The sequence below is a fragment of the Protomyctophum parallelum genome (genome assembly GCF_964188405.1).
Source record: "Protomyctophum parallelum genome assembly, chromosome: 13".
In the NCBI taxonomy this organism is placed as follows: Eukaryota; Metazoa; Chordata; class Actinopteri; order Myctophiformes; family Myctophidae; genus Protomyctophum; species Protomyctophum parallelum.
The window spans coordinates 35,699,566-35,715,901 of NC_139708.1; the positions used below are offsets into that span (position 1 = coordinate 35,699,566).

The 16,336-nt window shown below is 44.1% G+C and overlaps 1 protein-coding gene across 1 annotated transcript in view; it reads left to right on the forward strand.

Annotated features, from left to right (window-relative positions):
• cacna1aa (calcium channel, voltage-dependent, P/Q type, alpha 1A subunit, a) overlaps positions 1-16,336 on the forward strand; it is a 108,670-nt gene that overhangs the window by 52,906 nt on the left and 39,428 nt on the right. Inside the window, exons 23-33 of the mRNA XM_083779375.1 lie at positions 315-649; positions 956-1,091; positions 1,546-1,675; positions 2,323-2,382; positions 3,492-3,598; positions 11,924-12,023; positions 12,385-12,545; positions 12,887-13,027; positions 13,470-13,671; positions 14,343-14,507; positions 15,470-15,580. Of these exons, the coding sequence (XP_083635501.1) occupies positions 315-649; positions 956-1,091; positions 1,546-1,675; positions 2,323-2,382; positions 3,492-3,598; positions 11,924-12,023; positions 12,385-12,545; positions 12,887-13,027; positions 13,470-13,671; positions 14,343-14,507; positions 15,470-15,580 (1,648 nt within the window). The remainder of the gene's footprint in view (positions 1-314; positions 650-955; positions 1,092-1,545; positions 1,676-2,322; positions 2,383-3,491; positions 3,599-11,923; positions 12,024-12,384; positions 12,546-12,886; positions 13,028-13,469; positions 13,672-14,342; positions 14,508-15,469; positions 15,581-16,336) is intronic.

Consider the following 16,336-nt stretch of genomic DNA (forward strand, 5'->3'; position numbering starts at 1 on the left):
GCCGCCCCAGTCCGTAGGATTACATGCAGTGACAATTATCACCCTCCCTGCCTGGCTTCCCTTCCCTCCAACACGGGCCAATTGTCATCGTGTGACGTGTGTAGACGCTCAACAAAGCTGGATGCACCACGGTGGATTCGATTCTTACTGTACCTAATTGTAATTTGTAGCGGGGCCTCACTTGTAAATTCGGTTTTGCTCATGGTTGGGCATCCCTGCAGTGATCCCTGCAGTGATCCCTGCAGTAAAAAACAAATGATTGACCGAATAATTGATTGATGTTCCCTTCCTCCCCATGACTGTCTAATTTTCAGGGACGGCAGCGGCCCTAACCTCTCCACCACTCGGCCCATCCAGAAGACCCTCTCCCGGCAGGACAGCCAGTATAGTGAAGACCTGGACAATCTCATGAACACCAAGCTGGTGTCGGTGTCCACCCCTCCGGGCCAGGGCCATCCCATCATGGTCACCAGCCAGGGACGGGCGCCTGGCTTCGGGTCAGCACTCCACCTGGCTAACAGCGGCACACCGCATGGCAGCTTGGTGGGGCTGGACGTCTATGGGAACATAACGCACCAACGTCTGCCTCACCCAGACTACACGGCACTGGACATGCCTGTGTTTCCATCCACCAATGCTATACTGCAGGGTAAGGGAGGGAACAAATGTCTTTCTCTTCTCTTCTCTTCTCTTCTCTTCTCTTCTCTTCTCTTCTCTTCTCTTCTCTTCTCTTCTCTTCTCTTCTCTTCTCTTCTCTTCTCTTCTCTTCTCTTCTCTTCTCTCTTTTATGTGTAATCGTATGTCAAACCACGCTGTTTTACACTCCTTTCCATAGCTTAAAGTTTGTGTTCTTAATACATCTTATTTTAATATTAATCGACTTCATTGTACTGCACTTTGGTCAATAATGTGCTTGGTAAATAAATGGCCTTGACTTTGACTTCCCCACATCCAGTCAATAAGAACGCCAACACAGAGCCCCTGCCAAAGAAGGAGGACAAGAATGATGACGATGACGATGAGAAAGGAGAAGATGGAAAAAGACCCATGCCTCCCTTCAGCTCCATGTTCATTCTGTCTACCACCAACCCGTAAGCACGTACTCACACCTGCATGCACGCACACACATACAAATACATCTATCCATTCACATACAGAATACAACTTTCCATGTCCATGCAAAGCACAATGTTCTGGCTGGCATGAAATACGACCAATGAAAAGCAGGTGTAACTTAGCACACTGCATGTTTTTCGTGTCAAGAACCACCACATTCACCCTCCATCAGAAAATGTTTTGTGTGAGAGAGATACAGGATTTGAGAACCTCTATTTAAGAGTATGTGAATTGAGAGCATGAATCACTGTGTTTAAACTTTCAAATGTGCTTTTCTTAGTTGTCTGTTTTGTTTTGGCAATCCATTCTACAAGGTTTACTGTTGAGTCAATCAAAATAAGCAATATCTCATTTTGTAGCTATGATTCTCTACTTTCATATGGGGGAGAAAAACAGTCCCATACATATTCTTCTTTCTTCTGCTTTCAGGTTCCGGCGGGGGTGCCACTTTGTGTGCACCTGGGGTTACTTTGAGGGGCTCATCCTCATAGTGATTGCTATGAGCAGTATCGCCTTGGCTGCCGAGGACCCCGTCTGGCCCGAATCCCCTCAGAACAATGTGAGTCCGTCTGCACTGCACATGTATGCTCCTACTGCACGCCGTTTCCCAAACAGTTGGTTGGGACCAATTTAATGTAATTGTTATGGGTTGGAATTTTAAGTTATTAAGTTATTGGCCGGAATGTGATGATGTAAGATGATGTACAGTATGATGATACTGTAAGAGCGAACCTCACTTCACACGGGTGATTCTATTTTTATGCTTATTTTGCACCTTACTGTATAATGCGTCTTCTGATTTCCCCTCCATAATAACATTCTTCCCAAACCTTGTTCAGTATAAACATTAATGGAGACAATTTAATCATCCAGTATCTCAGAAACATTCACGGTCCAGTCAGTAATGATGTTATTCTATCAACTATTTATCATGCTAGAATACAAATGTATTCTATATCAATGGTTCTCAACATCAGGTCCAGCGACCACCAAGCATCCAAATGGACCCTTGCAGGTCTGTAATTATGAGTTGAGAAGAGGATTTTACTGTGATGGTTTGTGTCCCAGAGATTAAAAATCACATCAAACGGGGGCCTGTGGCCTAACGCATATCAAACTGGGGGTCCATGAAATCAAAAAGGTTTCAGAATCACTGTTCTACATATTCACACGTTTTCACACAATGTTTTGGTCTTCTCGTTGCAGGTGCTTCGCTACTTCGACTATGTCTTCACAGGAGTGTTCACTTTTGAGATGCTGATAAAGGTACGTGAGGAAAGGGAGCGTGCTCTGGTCCCTGAGGGAGCGGACATTGATTGTTCAATGTCAATCCAAAATACATTAGCAAACCGTAGCTGTTATTTGCATGGCTGTGTCGTTGAACACATGCACAGCTTAATGTCGGGAAAGTTACACGACGATGGCAATAATACTAATCACCGTAGTCTGACGGCCGGGCTACACAGGGGACAGGATTGGCGTGGAATTGCTCCACTCCGTTCGCAGAGCAGAGTCCACAGCGGTACGCTGCCACTATAATCAATGGAATCCAGCGACACCGATCGCAGGTGTGGTGCACAGTTTGGTAAATACGGAACTCCGCTTGGGACAGACAAATTGTCGGTACAGCCACCTAGCTTACAGCCACCTCGCTGTCTCTCCTTACAGTGTATTACATGAAAACTCCTTAAAGTTGATTGAGTTGGATACTGTTTCTCCCTCTCACATTTCCTCCTATTTCTAGTTTATTGACATTTTGAAGCTCTTGCTACTGAAATGATTCATTATTTATATGGAGAAATCCCATCATGTGTCCGTCAGAAATCCCAGCGCTGTTAGGGGTTAGGTGTCTTGCTCAGGGACACTTCAACAGTTGACACATACACTTGGTGAGCCGGAGGTCAACTTGTAGATCGTCTATATTAGGGGCGTGGCAACGGTGGCATAAATGGTATTATTCACCCCTTCCACTCAGCCACTTTCAAAACCCGTAATGAGGAAATGCAAATACATCATGAAAATGATGTATTTGTCCATGCACAGCAAAATCCTGGGCTGTTAATTTGACTGAAAAAATAATTACAAAAATGGACCCACTAAATGTTTCATGTGCAATCAAAAATGGTCAACGTGGTTTGGCCCCCGGGATGCTCACTAGCTGAGAGGCGTCCAATTATGATGGTGAGGTTGGCATTCACTTCCAAACACACATTTGTTATTGTTGTACTGTATACCGTGCATGGAGCCAAATCACATGCAGAAATTTAGGTTAGCTATTAATAGTCTTTGAGCACAAGAATGAATATTTTCTTATTTACTTTTTTCTCTCTCCAACGCTCCCTCTATCTCTCCCTCCCTCTCTGTCTCTCTGACAGATGGTGGACTTGGGGCTTGTCTTGCACCAGGGCTCCTATTTCCGGGACTTGTGGAATATCCTGGACTTTATAGTGGTTAGTGGTGCTCTGGTGGCCTTCGCCTTCACGTAAGTCTTCCTCCTGCCCCCTCCCCATCCTGTCCTCTCCTCTCACGTGCTTTCCTGTACACTCGTGGCTTCTCTCTCCTCTCCTGTCCACTATTGTCGTCTACTCTCCCGTCCGCTTCTTTCCTCTCCTGTCCTTTCCTCCATCCCCTGCTGTCTGTCTGTCTGTCTGTCTGTCTGTCTGTCTGTCTGTCTGTCTGTCTGTCTGTCTGTCTGTCTGTCTGTCTGTCTGTCTGTCTGTCTGTCTGTCTGTCTGTCTGTCTGTCTGTCTGTCTGTCTGTCTGTCTGTCTGTCTGTCTGTCTGTCTGTCTGTCTGTCTGTCTGTCTGTCTGTCTGTCTGTCTGTCTGTTGCCTCGCTGGCACCTTGGAGTACAACCTCTCTTGCTGTAGACTCCTTACAAATGTAAGGACTCTCTCTCTCTCTCTCTCTCTCTCTCTCTCTCTCTCTCTCTTTTTCTCTCTCTCTCTCTCTCCTTTTAACAACCTTCTCTCTCTCACTTATTCGTTAGCTCTCTGTCTGTCTCACTCTCTTTTACTCTCTATTTCTGCATATCTCAATGTTCTTGCTCTTATCCTCCTGCCCCCCCCCCATCTCCTCCTCTATTGAACCTCTTTTCCCCACATTACTTCCTTATGTGCGTCGTGTGCGATCTCCAAACCCTTCCCAGCTGCCCCCCCCCCATCCCTTCCTGTTGCTCACCTCTCCCCTAGTGCCACCACGTCCCCATGTTTACCCACGAGCACAAACCGCCCTTCTGCCCCTCCTCTATTCTCTTCAATCCTCTTCCTCCCTCTTCCTCCCGTGGGGAGTGAAGGACCACCCTCCGCACCTGTAACCCTTTAGTGCCCAGGCCGTTCTAGACTGGAGGTGTTGCCCCGCGTCGAGGCACAATGCCCCTTACTCCCCCAAAACGCCTCATCCCTCCCATCCCTCCACGTCGGAGCAGGTATTTTAAATCCTCCTTATTCTGCACGCCTGGGAGTAGAACTCAACCGAGGGGCTCAAGATAAGTGTCAATGCTCCATGCCGGGGATCGGTTAGTGAGAGGTAGGCTGTGGGTCATGGCGAGGTAAAGTATAAAGACTGTACTGAACGAAAGCATGAACTGGGGATTTTTTTGGGGGGGGGGGGGGTTAGGAACTAAATGGACCTTCACAGGTCTGTAACTGCACGAGTGTACGGATGGCACCAAACGGCACATTACGGGTCAAGTTCGTTCCATGTGTACACTCCGAGTTATGGTGGTCCATGGCCTAATGCGGGTTCAAGTTTGTGAAGCAGTGCTTTAGATAGCGGGTGAGGTTGGGGTGGGGGAATTGCTGTAAAATGAGCATCAACAGAACTTAGTCAATAAGTCAACGGATGGAAGAAGCCAAGTGTTGGGTAGGTGTGAATGCATTTAAAGGATGCTAAGCAGATATAACGTTGAATTAGTTTAAACCACTGCAGTCACTTTGACCACTGCTCATGAATATGGGATCAGTGTACGTATGTACGTGTGTGTGCATCATCCTCTTTTGTGTGGCCAGCTTATACGTTCATGAAGTGAAGTTCTGTTCACGTGGCAGCACTGACTTAACAAGCTATGTTATCGCTATTGGCAACAATATAGGATCTTACCCGTATTAACAGTCCATGCTTCTACAGATCAATGCCTCTTCTATTTGAAGAAGAAGTGTGATAGACTGAGAGTTATTTAATATACAAAGTGAAACTGGCTTAAATACCGAACACATTAAGATGTGTCCTAACCCTATTAACTGGCATACAGAGCAATCAGTTTGGAATCAATTCACTCTCTCACAGTACAAATTATATCTACTCTTGCTAATAGCCATCATTTAGTTTGATAGACTTAGGGGCAAGGAGCTAGTGTATCATAATCTATAGAACATTCTATGAATTATGTAACAGTATTTTATGTTTGGGAAGCCATCATAACGTGCAGGATGTTGCATAAATAGATTATATTGGCATACATTGTAGTAGCCCTGTTCCCTGCCTTTATATGGACAGTCTGTCTAGTCTACCTGAAATGAACATTCAATCCTTTTTTTGGATTGCAACTATTGATTATCTTCTTAGACGTTATTCTATTGATTACTTGTTTGATTAATCAAATAATCGAGAACTGCATTTTTTCCACATTAAACATCTATATAATATCAATGCATTGATGCAATTACATTGTAGTTGACAAAATCAGTTTGTCTGATTAGCCACTAGCACTTTATACTAGATTTGTGTTCTTGAAAATCTTTTTTTTTCTCTTTTCTTCTTTATAAGAGATTACATTTATTAATTTGATTAACCCCTAGTTCCCTTCACAAAGTGGAAATCACTGCAGAAATACAGTATTATTTTTGAACAGTGTAAATGACTTCCAGTAGTGTGTTCTTTAAAGGCAAATTCTTTCAAGGATCCCACTTGAAATGGTGTCAATTCAGACAGATGTAAGAATCGCTTAAATTCAATTCAGTTTTTAGTTGAATTTCGCTGGCTGAATCCACAGAGTTGGAAAGGACTCCAGCTCAGATGGACTGTGCACATGTCGAGGATGGTGTGCACCCATGCACAGACGTCAGATCTCCATATCCATGACTATGAGAATGGGAATGGCTCTACCATGAATAATTTAGTGCATTCTGCATTATGCATCATGACAAACTGTGGTTGGTTCAACCATAACCCTAGATGTATGACTTTGCGTCATAAGCAGATAAGGAGTTTGACAAGCGCAAACCAAAGCAAATCCCCTCAATTTGCATATATCCCAGCATGCTTTCCTATAACACGGACCCTTCATTGTTCCCTTATCGTCTTGACCCCTTCGGCCTTGGTCTTGCTCACTTCGTCCCTAAGTGCCCTCTGCTTAAACCTCTTGCTTTCCCTAATGGGAAAACTGTAGTAGAGCATAAAAGGATTGATCTTCTACACAGAGGTGTTAGGAGAAGAAGCCATGGCTGTGTCTGCATAACACCCGCCCCCCTCCCCTCCCTAACACCCCTCCACCCCACCCCACCCCCACCCCCCACTCCCTTTCATGAAACACGGAATTTATTATCTTCTTCAACATCTCCTTCACTGCTTCCTCCTCACACTTTTGACCACTGACACCCAAAATATGTGGATGCGGGTCTCATTAGATGTTCATAATACCCTTCCATTGGAAGGGTTTTATGAACTCGAAGGCTTCCAGGTCTTTCTAGTCAGTGGTCATGCATGTGAGGAACATGATGACTGTTGGGAGGGAGTATGTTAGAGTTTCTTGGATGCTCAAAGTAGAAATTACACCGCCCCACATCCCCTTCCCCCAACCACTGGGACAAGACATCTTCTTCCCCCTAAATAAGCCATTCGGATGATAGAAAGAGAAAGATTGTTAGCCTTGCTAGCATCTCTTCGCTGGAAGCAATGTGCTCCATTAGTGTATGTGCTTGGATGTTACAGCAATAATGCATAAGAAGGCTCACAGCAAGGCATTACTTTGAATGACGAATGCTCACACGAAGAGTTTGGAAAAGACAAATATACCTTCCCAAATTCCATTGTGGGGCTGAAGATGTCTGACTCCAGCCCAGCGTCAAGCCAACACATGTCTACTCCTCCGTCGTGTAGCAGGTCCTCCAGGGTTCTAGCGGTGGTCCCCTCTGGCTCTGGTTCCAGCCCCTTTCCCTATTTGTGTATGTCATAAACTCTGTGCTCTAACCTGTGTCACGTATGTCTGTTATGTATGTGCTTATGTTCCAATTTATATATGTAATGTGTATATATATGTGGGTGTGCTTGCACCACTAACTCATTGTCGTCCAATTACTTTGTTGACATTTGACATACAATGTATGGTGGGTCTTTATACATGTGTCTTTCTTTCTCTTTCTTTGTCAGGCCTGCGTTTGTAGTCAAAGGCCTGCGTTTGTAGTCCAAGTAGTCAAATCCACCATGATAATTTAACCATTTGTAACGCCGAGAGTATAAAGTATTCATCTCAGTGTTAAATGAAGATAGAGGATTTTACTGTGTAGAAACAGTAAAAAACAACGGGGCATAACAGACAAAATGCCAAAGCCGCTGCAGTGATTAGCACACTAAACACAAAAGGTCAAGCTAATTGAAATTTAAAGAATGAACGTTTTAGCAACAATAAAATCAAACTTTGGCTGTGTTCAAAATCGCTCACTTGTTCACTTCCCCTACAGTTAAAATCTATATACTTCAGTATGTAGGGAATTAGTCCTAGTCCAAACAATTTGGAACACTATACATCTCATAAGCCTGTCTGTCTGGTGCAATGAATCATTTTCACAGCAGATATTTCACACAGCTGAAGGAAATAATGCTATTGGGGGTGTTCCATTTAGGGTCAGTGATAGCTAACATTAGCAAAAATACTGACCACACAAGTTAGTCATTTAAGCTACTGATGCTCCAAAAAACTGTGCAATTAGTACCTACTAAAATAATATGAACAGAAACATAACATTTACAGATGTGTTTTTCTTCTTTATTTCCCCATTCCAACATATTCTATGATGGGATATTTGGGTTAATGTCGTACATTTGGTCCATAGAGTTAAAAATAATAGAGAGGGCACCGGAAATCCACTCCCATCCACTAGCATGGAGTTGCTCACCCAGCGCAATGAGCTCATACTCTTTTCACCCCATCTTCCGGGTTGGAAAAGTGATGGGCGCAGCCTATTTGGGTCCTATTTACGTCATAGCATTGTGTTCATGAACGAGCACCGCTGCTGTGGAGTAGGAGCTCAGGTTGTATTGTGTTGTATCGCTCGTTAGTGTATCTGGCCCCAGCTGCAGTACCTATGATGGGCCAGCATGTCGATTTGGCTTCAATTCTTCCCCTCGGTTCTGGGGGCTTGATTTGTTCCCTATATTTTAAGGTGTATTCTAGGTAATGTGGATTATTGGATTTTGTTTTTAATATAGGTTCGGAACCACGGCTATTTGAGCAACTATTATACTCATTTAACAACCGTGGAAGACGGCGTTATGTTCATAACAGCAATTCTATGCAATGAACACAAACAATAACGCACAGCTAATAATGTGACACGGTGAAAGTAGGCAATTTCTTGTGTTGGATAGAAATTTAGTTTTATCCCGCTCAGGCTTGACACTATGATGACGACGATGAAGTGACTGACCAGCTTGAAATACAGTTTATTGATTTAACGGTGCAAGAGCCTATAAATAACACAAACTTAGGAATTATTCTTTTTCTAAAACGGGAGTGGGTGGTTAGTAGAAAACAGTTGTTTGTGGCTTTCAACTCTCTCCTCTGCTCCATTTGAGAACTTTTCCAAGTGGCCGACTTGACAGCACCCCCTACAGGCCTACACACAACAAACAGCGCTGTCCATGGTCCTGAATGACACATACAACAGATAGGCCCATAGAAGCCTATCTCTTGTTTCTGTGTGAGGGGAGCTCAGGACATCCCCCAGACATGCATGTACATTGTACAAGTACACCCCTTGGACATGACGGTGTGTCGCAGGCATTGACCCCCAATCCAACCCTTCATGCCGAGTGCCAAGCAGAGAGGCATTGAGTACAATTGTTATAGTGTTTGGTATGACTCAGTCAGGGATTGGACCCTGACTTCCCAATCTCAGGGCAGACACTCTAACCACAAGGATGTGACCAGCCTGGCTGGCTGGTCACATCCCGTGTGTGTGTGTGTGTGTGTGTGTGTGTGTGCGTGTGCTTGTGTGTGGTGATCGAGTGAGCAATTTGGAACACAGCCCATATAATATGTTACATTATGCAGCAGGAAGACAGATCCATACCGTAGATCCTTCAACCAATCATGTGTAAATTGTCATTTAACTATTGTAGGGGTTAAAGTCACTGCTGGCCAACTGGTAGATCGAATCAAAACTACAAAGCAGTTTAGAAAAGACCCAAACGCATCCAGATAGGGCCTCGATAGGCAGAACTCAAACAGCACTCCAGATAGGCCAAGCAAGAGATGTGTATCACCCAATTAGTCTGGTCTGAGAATCAGCTGTGTCTAGTGGGCTATTTCTGAAACAGTACTGGGCTTTATGTCCAAACAGGCGTACTATTCTTAAGGACATCTGACTTGCATTCCTTATTAAAACCAATGTAGCCACAGTATTTAGCTTAGTTTAGTAGCTAATTACAAAAGAATAATAATAAGAAGGGGGGTGGGGGTATAGCAAATAATGTGAATAGGTAGGGCTTGTTGAGAATATAAGAATGCAATGTTTGAGAGTTACTAACATGAATTCTCCGCCAGCCCCCAATGGAGTCTAATGATCATTGATCAGCCATAAATGATGAAAGTACACCTATGCGGCTGTGCATGCTCGAGTTCTGGGTAGGAGGGTTAATTTAACAAAACGCAGGCCTTGCTCTCTCTTTCTATCTCCAAATCCCGCCCTTCTCCTGGTCTGTTTCTCCCACCTTCTGTCTGTGTACCTATCTACATGTCTGCCTTTCTTCCTGTCTTTATTTCTACCCTCCGTCTCCCTGTGTCTCCCCCCTTTCTCTCCGGGACCTACAGCAGCGGCGGCGGGTAACGTTTTCTTTCTCTTGTCCTCCTATAGCTCCCCCCCTCCTCCTCCTGCTGCTTGTTCTTCTGATCACAAGGCTTTTCTCTCTTTCTTTTTCTTGTCGAACACCTGGTCCATTATGTCATCATCAATTTGGTGTTTTCTCTTCCCATTGTTGGCCATGTGTCGTCTGTGTGGAACAGCTCTGGCTCAAAACTGAACCGGTTCTCTGAGTCAAGTCTGACCCCAAACCAGAGGCAAATCCCATTGGAATCTCATGTGAACACTAAGACATTGGATCAGAGCAGGGAAGATAGAAACTATGAACAACAGACGTCTGAATGGAAAGACCCCCAGAATAATCAAAAGGTCATGGGGTTCAATAGATAGATGGGGCGGGAAATGTGACAAATGGGTTGGAGAGCAGATGGTGATGAGCAGTGATTTGTAGAATCACTCCCACACAAATGTGGACATACCTGTGACTATAAATGCAATTTACTTTTTCCAATAGACAGTGCACTTCATCACGGTACGACTGGTGTAGCAGCTGCGCGTACAGCTGCTACACAAGTCGACAATAGAACTCCTCACCCACGGGAATAACTCACACATGTTTGAAATTTACATCAAATATTCTTGGAACGCAGAGCTGTGAGGTGAAAACTCCACAAAATGTTACTTGTTGCTGACAAGTTAATCTATTGGTGTGGTTTGAAAATAAGTTTTGTTTGTGTCTAATTACTCTGGTATTCAGGGAACATAAGTCAGTCAGTTATGCATACATGTATATCAGTGAATTGCAATGGTATACATTGTTTGCTTATAGGCTGAAGGAAACTGAGAAGAAACTGAGATTAAAAAAATAATTTTAGGGTTTGCCTCAGTCTTTCCCCACACGTCTAATATTATCTCATTCTATTGTTCTCTCCCGAAAAGAAAGAGGTCTGCCTCAGCATTTCAAGTCAGAAATGCTGGTAAAATATCTTTGCAACAAGACAAGATATCATGCTGTTTGAGCAGTGCCATGAATCCAGCTTATCCTTGCCAGGGTTGGGAGACTTTGGTCATGGCTGAATGAATGTATAAATATGTGTAGAGTGTAAAGAAGAGAGAGTTTATATGTGACTTGTAGTTCTATAGACAGCACTGTAGAAGTTGAAATGACATCATAGCACTTTCTTGGCTATTCTCATGTTTGAAGCCAGTAGGGTATTTCTATCAGTTGTCTGGCCCTAAGATACTACAATAACAGTGCTGCTATTTTAGAATAAAATGTGTCTTTCTGTAAGACCAAACTCTCTAAAAATGTCTCTGGATGGAATATACAGTAGTTCCTTAGACAGATCTATGATGGCATGGAAAGCAAGGTTTCAATGCAGCATGAGTCAACGGCACCACTAGCCTGGGCATGTGCTGGCCAATTCTTTAGCCATCTTAAAGAAAGCATTGAAATGCATTGCAGCGCAGGCATAGCTAGGAATGGATGATATCAGTTCCCATAGCATGTAGTTGAAAATACCACTTGACTGTAGCATGTAGCAATAACCCTAACATTACACTTAGCAATACGGCTACAGGGTAATATAATAGCAAATGCTGCATGTGTTGCTATGTGTTTAACCCAGACGCAGTTACTCATCTTGAGTTAACTCTGCAACAGCTATACGATCCAGGAATGGCTGCCTCCAGCCATTGTGGAATCCCAAGGACATATAAAGCCTGCCATTTACCCTATGCATGCATGCTCCTCCTTTGCTGACTGCCTTTGTGCTTGTGTGCGTACAGGGGAAGCACCAAGGGTAAAGACCTCAGCACCATTAAGTCTCTGAGGGTCCTGAGAGTGTTGCGACCGCTCAAGACCATCAAACGTCTACCCAAACTTAAGGTACGTTCAAGGACCTTTGCGATAACAGTGAACGTGACAGAATATGTCTAGCTCTCACTAAGAAAAATGGAGTTGGTGTTGCCAAACAATTTTTTGTTTTTGATTCGTAAACACGCATATTTGTATGTGTTGACAAAGGTGTCACTATATTTAGTCTTAGTTTTAGTCATCATAGCTTAGTTCAGGGGTGGGCAACTTTGAAGCTGGAGAGGGCCACTCTAGTTACACACTCACTCCATATTTCTGTCATAGCAAAAATAGCCGCCTGTGGCCCCCAGTTGCCCATTTATGGCTTTTTTTTTCAATTCTATTTCCTTCTGTGAGATGAACACTGTTATCTCCCGTCTCTCTGTGACGCCAGGCCGTGTTTGACTGCGTCGTCAACTCTCTGAAGAACGTGCTGAACATCCTCATCGTCTACATGCTCTTCATGTTCATCTTTGCTGTGGTGGCCGTGCAGCTGTTTAAGGGACGCTTCTTTTTCTGCACTGATGAATCCAAAGAATTTGAGCGCGATTGCCGGTATGCTGTGTCTCCTTTTTTAGTCTTATAGAGTATTTTTATTTATTTTTTCTATTTTCCATTTGATATTTTCTCCCCTGTCACTGTTGTAGGCATATTAATTATTAAACAATACATATAATTTTACTCTTTTTTTACTTACATAATGGAGATATTTTATACACCGCCGTATTTTGTAACAGCAAATCACGGTGGCTTATTAAATCATTTGACTGGTTATCATTATAGCTGACTATAGTGTTCATGCTTCTCTTATCTCCCACTTCTAAGTCACTTTGGATAACAGCATCTGGATAACGTATTAAAGGGTGACGTACGTGCGTGTGTGCTATGTGTTTCAGGGGCGAATATTTGGTTTATATAAACGATAACGAAGTGAAGGCGCAGAAGCGGGAGTGGAAGAAGTACGATTTCCACTACGACAACGTGGCTTGGGCCCTGCTCACCCTCTTCACAGTGTCAACTGGGGAGGGGTGGCCGCAGTGAGTGCACACACACATGCACGTACACACACACACACACCCACACACACACATACACAGACTTCACGTTAGAGCTCTTAATAGGTCAAATATAAATTTGATCCGATTCCAACCGTTCCGAGCCCGAGGGGACCCGTGACAATTTGGTCCGATTCTGAGCCGTTCCGACCTTCTTTCTTTTCTTATGGACCCGATTTGTTCCGAGATCTGATCTTTTCCGAGATTTTAAAGAATACATGGTTGTACGCTGGCGTTTTCAATTCAAATCCGCCTGGCAGGCAGTGGCAGCTGGCTTGCCTTGCAGTATTGTACCCGTGAAGAGCTCTACTTGACATCTCACATTTAATAAGATACATATGTTGTACACACTGAACATTCACACAAACAGGCACGCATGCAGACGCTTCACATTTCTCACACATGTCTGCTCTGTCCTTTCCAGAGTGCTGAAACATTCAGTGGATGCGACCTATGAGAACCAGGGCCCGAGCCCGGGGTACCGGATGGAGATGTCCATCTTTTACGTGGTGTACTTCGTGGTCTTCCCCTTTTTCTTCGTCAATATCTTCGTGGCTCTGATCATCATCACCTTCCAAGAGCAGGGAGACAAGATGATGGAAGAGTACAGCCTGGAAAAAAATGAGGTGACGTGGGGCGGCAAGGACAACAAGGAGAAAGGAGACAGGGGAGGGGGGAGGGCTGTTGACGGAATTGTCATTATATTTGTTAAGTTAATGTTGTTCCCTGCTTACTGTGTGTATGTGTTATATGATGCACTGTGACCTTAAAGGAAGACCGGTGTATACAAACCGGATGTTGTTATACGGTGAGTCAGTTGTTGAGTTGGGGTCTGGCGACGTGCCGGCAATAAAGTTGTGTTGAGAAACTACAGTTGTTTTATTCCAGTAACAATATTTAGTTATGTTTTAGTTTTGGTCATCGTAGCTTATTCTGTTTTAATTTCATTTTCGTCAGTGAAAAAAGGCAGTCGTCTGCTGTAGAGACGAACAGGTAGAGGTGTGGAGGAAAGGAAACAAGGGTACAGGGCAAGGTTTGGTGGAACCATTTGTAAACAGTGTCTCGAGAGACTACTACTGTAGTTGAGATAAGCATTTAGAAACTGCCTTTTGAGTCAGACAAACTTGAAAAGCTGTATACCGGTAATCTGTATATAGCTGTATAACCATGGTTCAAAATTGCAAGTTGAGGCTATTTAGCAGAAATAGGGCGACATGAGATGTCAGTTATGTCAACATGTGTATAATTAACACGGTCCTGAATGTTTCATTTGTATTTGTGTTGTTTTGTTTTCCAGAGGGCTTGTATAGACTTTGCCATCAACGCCAGGCCGCTGACACGTCACATGCCAGCAAACAAACAGAGCTTTCAGTACCGAATGTGGGAGTTTGTTGTTTCCCCGCCCTTTGAGTATACCATCATGGCAATGATCGCGCTCAACACCATCGTGCTCATGATGAAGGTGAAAACACGCATGCACGCACGCACTCACGCACGCACGCACGCATGCACGCACTCACTCACGCACGCACGCACACACAAACCAATCTGCATATAGTGCAAGACAGTGTTCTGCAGTCTCTTGTGCAAACATATCAAATGCATGTATTGGTCACTGAGTGACTTCACCAATGTAATGTAATGTAATATAATACAGTACAGTATGTTGACAAGTCTGACATGGCCATCTAGTGGCCACATGTAATAGTATAGCAGGTAGGCCAGATATACTGTACATCATTATGATAAAACATAGACAGGGGTAGAATTATTAATCTTAAGAAAAGTAAAATCCTCTCTTATGGGGGTCCTTGGCACGAAGTTCTTTCAAGTCGGGGTACGTGGCCAAATATGTTTGAGAACCACCACATACTACAGACATACTGGACTAACTCTTGTCCCGGCATACCTGCTTCCGGTCCAGTTCCCCATAGAGAGTAGATTGAAACCAGAAAAGTGCAGAAACAGTCAAATGGGTTTCTCTTTGTACTGCCGCTATACTGTAGGCCTCTATCCCTTTCTCTCTGCCTCTCTCTCACTGACATTCTTTCTGTCTATCTATATGTCTTTCTGTCTGTCTCTCTTTCTCTCCGTCTATAGCTTTTTTGGTGTCTATCTAATTCTCTCCATCTCTCTTTCTCTTCTCTCTCTCTCTTTCTGCTGTCTCACATTGGTTGTGGCTTACTTATCACTGCTGTTGTTGAGTAGTATCTACTATTTATACTGTGTGAACATATTTTCAAGGAATTTTAACTGATATCTGTGTGTGTGTGTGTGTGTGTGTGTGTGTGTGTGTGTGTGTGTGTGTGTGTGTGTGTGTGTGTGTGTGTGTGTGTGTGTGTGTGTGTGTGTGTGTGTGTGTGTGTGTGTGTGTGTGTGTGTGTGTGTGTGTGTGTGTGTGTGTGTGTGTGTGTGTGTGTGTAGTTTGATGGAGCGTCCCAAGCCTACGATGATGCTTTGGCCAACCTCAACATTGTATTTACCTCTCTCTTCTCCATGGAGTGTATACTAAAGATCATCGCCTTTGGAGTATTGGTGAGTAACTCTACCATACTAATTGGTTAAAATACTTTATTCACGAAAAGTTCCAAAGTTTTAAAGCTTTAATGTGACAAGAATTGTCTAACCGAATATAGGAGAGGACTGTATAATGTCCCCACATTATGTACATGTGAGTGCGTGCATGCTCTTATTTACTTCTCTCCCACTATGCTCCACTCGGCCTCTCCTTGACCTGTCTAATGCACAGTTTGGCTGCAGGCAATACGTTGGACAGCCCACAATGAAGGGCTCGCAGTGACCAGCAGTGGGTCCTTATGCCGTCCCTTAGTGTCCCCCAAGCCCCCAGTAAGGCTATCCAACGTTGAAGATGCCACTACCTACTGGAATTGCAGCACTTTAATGGAGGTGGACGGACGTTCATGACGGACCTAAAAATTGAGGTCCGGGGCTAGGCTAGGCTAAACTTCCGCTTGCTCGAGCCATTGAGTTATAATTATACTTCCGGCAGTCTTCCGGGTGCTTCAAAACGCCACTGAGCAACTTCCACTGAAATGAAAAGCTTGGGGGCGGGGCTAGCGCTCCGGTTCGGTCTCTATCCTTTATACCTCTATGGTGTCCTTTATAGCTCTATGGTGTCCCCTGACACGCACTTTACAATACAATGGGAAAACAACATAGGGGCGGCGGTGGCTCAGGGGTAGAGTGCCTGGATGGTAACTGTAAGGTTGCCAGTTCGAACCCGGGCTCCCCCAGAGTTACTGTCTAAGTGTCCTTGAGTAAGACACTGAA